Raw genomic sequence first — 5,401 nt, forward strand, 5'->3', positions numbered from 1 at the left:
TTAAAAGATAAAATATCTGCCAAAAAAGCATGCTGCCGTTTAAAGATGTTTGCATTTGAAATTGCTCTTTTTGGAGTTTTGTAAACGAGTGTCAAAATGCATAAAACTAAAATGTTGGTGCCTTATGCACGTAACAGTTGAACTACTTTGTGCTGCAATTGGCAATAAAAATGCACACAACAGAAAACAAAAAGAGCTCAGGAGTTTCAGTTCCAGCTGATATTTATTTCCTTCCTTGAAAAAGTTCTGTACACAAGTTTGTATCAACAATCTGACAGGCAGTGAATGGACAAAATTTAGCTGGCATGAGTCAACCTACCCCCCTTTTTTTTTAAATCAGAAAAAAAGGGGTGGCTTCTTTGTTTATGGCATGATTAAAGACAATAAATGATAAATCTACACAGCATATTGCACAGGATGGATGAAAAATAAAGTTAATATATTTAAAAATGTTTTCATATATTTATATATTTATAAAAAAAACGAAACAAAAAAAAAACAGTCTGAACTGACCACCTTAAATGTAAGTAAGGATGTGTAAAAGATAGCAGTTCTAAACAGTGCCTGTCCTCGATAGCAACGACGTACATAAACACACAATCTTTTTGCTTTATGGTACAGTCAAATATACAAAGATCAAGTTCATTGTTTTTTCCTCTTTTTCTCCTCAACGTTCTTTTTTTCTGAAAAAACACAACAGCTAATAATAACCTGAATCGGAAATACAAATGCTATTCACCATGCCATAAAGATACTAAAACAATTATTAGCTAGTAGTTAGCTGACAAGTAGAAAAGATTATATATTCAAATACAATGAGAAACGCAGTACGAGAAAGTGTTGCGCAACTCAGTTCGGAAATTTGAATATGCTTGATGTTGTCATCTTTGTTTTCTTGTAATATGGGGCAGCCCGCCTCAATCCAATGGTCGATTGGCAAGATGTGACATCAGTGAGAGAAAACATCAAGAAACAGAGTCAAATTTAAAGCTACAATCTTCAAGATGTTGGACACAAGATGAAAAAATAAAATAATAACATTTAAAAAAAAACAAGTGGCTGCTTTTTATGATGCTGCTATTGTTTAAACCACATGGTCCCACAGGAAGAGGCTCTAAAAAACATACTCCTGCGTCTTTAAAATAAAAAAGGGGGGAAAAAAGGGCCTGCAGTCTGATACTGTAAACGTTGGAAAAGGGGGTTGAGACTGGTGCTGCTTTCAAGTGCTGTCTGAAAAATCTCAATTATGTTCTAATCACTTAAAGTGTGTCACGTCTGTGCTGCAGATGTTTAAGAGTTTGACATCAAAGAAGACTTAGGAGTGCTCTTGGTTTTTGGTGTGTGTATGTGTGTGTGAAATAAGGGATAAATAAGGCCAGGCCACCTGATTTACATTAATATATATGTTCTGTCAAAAAGTGTCAGGGTGCCTTTCATTTTAGAAGAATAAGCAAAAAATAGGCACCAGTGTTATAAAAGAGTTAGCTCTAATGCTTGATCTAACCTACTAAAGCAAGAGCCTTAAGTAACGAGCTTACCATAAGCACTTGAAGGCAGCATAAAAAAACCAGCCTTGTGAGGGCATTAAAAAAAACAAGGAAATCCAATACAGCTGTGTTAGTTAGGCTACAGACACCCCCGTGTTCAATATAGATTTGTACAAAAATACACTGAGAAAATAATCAACCTGTTTCCTCTCTTTTAAGTGTCCAAAAATGTGTACATTTAAATATAAAAATGGAACTTAAAAAGTTGTGTGTTCTTTAAAACTCTAGCCCTTCGCCTGAGAAGGAAATGTGACAGACATAGACACTGACAGGATCATGTGTACAAGAAATAACAAAATGAAAGATGCTTGGCCCAGTATATAAATACAACCCCCCCTCCCCATATAAAAATGGCATCTGAATACATGTACAAAAAAAAGAAAGATGGTTTCTCTATAGCTATAATCTGGAAATTAACATTATAGAATTTTGGTCCTGATACATATAGAGAAAAAAAACAGACTTGAAGTTGTGTTTGTGTCCTGAAGTGAGCTGGTGATTATATCAGTTTTTTATATATATATATAAAAAAGTAGAACCAAAGCGAGCGCCACCTAGATCCTGTTAAATACCCCTAATACTAGTTAACAAACTGCTTGAACAGTCGCACAGAAAATCTCAGGACAAGATATAGGAACAAAGTAGGCTATCATGCTTAACACGTTTTTTGTTGTTGTTTGTTTCTTGAGAAAATACATAAAAAAAAAAAAAAAAACATCAACCCACCTCGGTTTCATTTTTAAAAAAGCCTCTTGGTGATACAATAAAAAACTGTCGCGCGGCAGTCCTAGTCTGTACCTTTTGTTTGTTTATTTTATTTTTTTAGTGGTGAAATTCACTTGGCGATTGGTTTTAAAAAGTTGTGAAAATGTCCCTTTTTTTCTCTCCACCTTCTCAAAAATTCATCGACATTGATTAGGTTACGGCGGACCGCAAAACGTGCAAATCAATCACAGTTAAGTTATTCAGTTCAAAACAGTCCAGGACTGAGCTGCCAGGAAAACTCTTGTTTCGGCAAAAACTCCCCCAGTCCAGGCATCCGAAGTGAAGTCCAGAAAGAAAAGGCAAAGTATTCACTTCAGAGGGAAGTTTTCCAGGGTAGTGAAAGCGAGCAATAAGCCGGAGCTCCTCTGCCTCTGCTCAGTATGTGAACACCAGGTTGGAGATGGTGGACTCCAGCCAGTCTCCAGAGATCATCTCGCTGACTTCGGGCGTGCAGTAATCGGGGAACTCGAAGTGGGACCCCCCGCAGGCGGACTCGCCGTTCCCATCTAAGTCCCTGTCCAGCACCGAGGAGCCGAAGCTCCCCAGCGACATGCTGTCGAAGCTCGGGCTCGGGTTGACGTCCAGCAGCTCGTCCTCGAACTCCTCGTCCTCTGAAGAAGACGAGGAGGAGGAGACGGAGGACTGGGAGCCGGAGGGTGTCGGAGAGGAAGCCCGTCGGCTTCTGCTGTATGTGCGCGCGCTGCGGCGCTCCGAAGCTCCGCCGTAGCTGCTGCTGCCGCCGGGGGAGTCGGCTCCTTCTCTGCCGCCGTCCTCGTAGAGGCTGAGCGGGTCGCTGGAGTCCGCCGAGCTGCTGAGCGTCGGGCTGGCGGGAACCACCACGGAGGACGTGGGGCTGACGCTCAAACTCGCCGCGCCGTTTCCGAAAACGTAAACCCTCTTGGGCTTCTTGGCGTCTGGGATCTGCTTAGCTGCCGAGGAGACCGACTTGGACTTGTAGAGGGAGTTATGGAGGAGCTCCGCCGGCTGCTCAGAGGCAAAGAGTGAAGCTTTGGTGCTACTGCTGCTCCCGGAAAGTGTTTTTTGGGGTTTGTTGCTGCTGCTCGGTGATTTGGATCCGCTCTTCCTCGCAGAAGAAGACGTCTTAGTGCTGGTGATGTTAGAGCTACTGGGAACTTTTTCTCCTCTCTCGCTGCCAGGCTTAGATGCGCTCGACTTGACCTTCTTTCTCGGCCGGTATTTGTAGTCGGGATAGTCCGCCATGTGCTTGAGTCGGAGCCGCTCTGCCTCCCTGATGAAGGGGATCTTGTCGCTGTCTCTCAGCAACTTCCAGCGCTTCCCCAGCCGCTTGGAGATCTCTGCGTTGTGCATGTCCGGGGACTGCTCCATGATCTTTCTCCTCTCTATCTGCGACCACACCATGAAGGCATTCATGGGTCTCTTGATGTGACCGCTGGGAGTTTTGCACCACGCCGGGTTGTCTCCCAGCTTCTCGCCGGCAGTGGAGGAGGCTGCGGAGCCCGTCGGGGAGAGAGGAGAGACGGCCGGGTCGAGCTCCATGCACGCCCCGGAGTCGGAGCCTGAGTCCCCGCTAAAGAAGGACAGTGCCTCAGCGGTGCTTTCACCGTGGCTCATTTTCTGCACCATGCTGTCCGGTTTAAAGGGAGAGCGGGGATGCTTGCTCTTTCTCCCCCTCTCTCCTCTGGGTTCCTCTGGTTCACTTAAAAGCAAACTCAGCTCTTTTCTCCCACTCTGACAGTTTGAGCTGAGTGCAAACACTGCACAGTTATTCACTCCTGAGATGCGCAGGATAGTTGAAAACAGAGTCCAGAATTGCCTAAAAAGGCTACATACATAAGAAAAAGTTTAATTTCCAGTTTCTGATGGTGTTTTAAAAAAATCCACACAGTCTTTGTGATCACTGAACACAGTCTATAGATGCAGAGTGCCCACACATGCACTCAGTCACTTACAAAGGGCTCCCAAGTATATAATGTGTAAAAGTCAGTGCTTTTTCTCTGCATCTACTCCAAGAGTCAAAAACCTTGCATGCTGCGATAGGGGAAAGAAGCAGGGTTTAAAATAAAAAATAAAAGCTAGAGCAACTCACACTCCCCTGCCTCCCATCTGCAAAGACTAACAGTCGCTGTTTCAAGCACCCCTTCAGACTACTGCCCCCCTTTGCCTGCATTTATTCCTCTCTGATACAACAGCGATAAAAATCCACCAATCAGACCTTGTCACTACGCTGCTGAACAGAGGCCACGCCCCCAGCCGCACCTGATTGGCTCCAAAAGGAGTCTAATAATAATCAGCGCGTGCAATGAGAAGCCTCGTGTCTGACCTCATTCCAGAATACAAGAAACTTGAATTTTTTTTCTTCCTTTTTATAATGTTATGAACCCCCTTTTCCACTAGCATGTGTCTATCATTAACATATAGAAGCTCTGCTATATGGGAAATCAATTATCCTTTTGCTCTGTTAAAAGCAGCATTTATTTTTCACGTATAAATACAGGAAGGTGGTAAATAGAGATGTCATATACCGGTAGCCTAATAATGACTAAAACCTAAAGAGCGTTAAAAGCAACCAAATCCTACTGATAAAGTAAATATATGGCGTCATTGTTATTATTGCTGCTGTTTGTTGATGATCAACTATTATAATTATTGTCACCTGCAGGTGCGCATAACTAATCCACATACTGTAAACAAGACAGAGCTCAACAGTTGAGTTTCTCTTGCCCATTGGCACACAAACAGGAAAATGTCTTCATGATCGTCAGGCTGCTTTTAAAGAAGTCTGCAAGCTTACATGCCTAAAGGGTTTGAAGCCCTCCCCTCTCTCTTTCCTTCCAAGGCGGGACTGGGCGGGCTTTTTTTTCTGTCACATAACCAGCCCCTCTCCAGCAAACCACATCAGACCAAATAGACAGAGCAGAAGAAAAAAGGGTAGAGAGGGGAACCAGGCTGCACAACATCCGCACAGCTCGAAACTGCTAGAGGAGATCACTTTCCCGTGAAGAGATAAAAACAAGAGCAGGTGTGGGAAGGCGCTCTTATGCGCAGAAGAAATTGCGCACAAGTTGCCACACAGCTGAGTTTGAAGTTGTGTACAAAGTTTCAAAAAA

At 43.3% G+C, this 5,401-nt stretch overlaps 1 protein-coding gene across 1 annotated transcript; it reads right to left on the bottom strand.

The window, feature by feature from the left end:
• Positions 1–204: 204 nt before the first annotated feature.
• sox4b (SRY-box transcription factor 4b) lies at positions 205–4,449 on the bottom strand. The gene has a single exon (XM_038275804.1). It carries the CDS (start codon positions 3,915–3,917, stop codon positions 2,688–2,690), a length of 1,230 nt encoding a protein of 409 aa, XP_038131732.1. The 5' UTR covers positions 3,918–4,449; the 3' UTR covers positions 205–2,687.
• Between the last annotated feature and the right edge of the window lie 952 nt (positions 4,450–5,401).

This window comes from Cyprinodon tularosa, unplaced genomic scaffold, assembly GCF_016077235.1.
Source record: "Cyprinodon tularosa strain WSP-4 unplaced genomic scaffold, ASM1607723v1 ctg98, whole genome shotgun sequence".
NCBI lineage: Eukaryota > Metazoa > Chordata > Actinopteri > Cyprinodontiformes > Cyprinodontidae > Cyprinodon > Cyprinodon tularosa.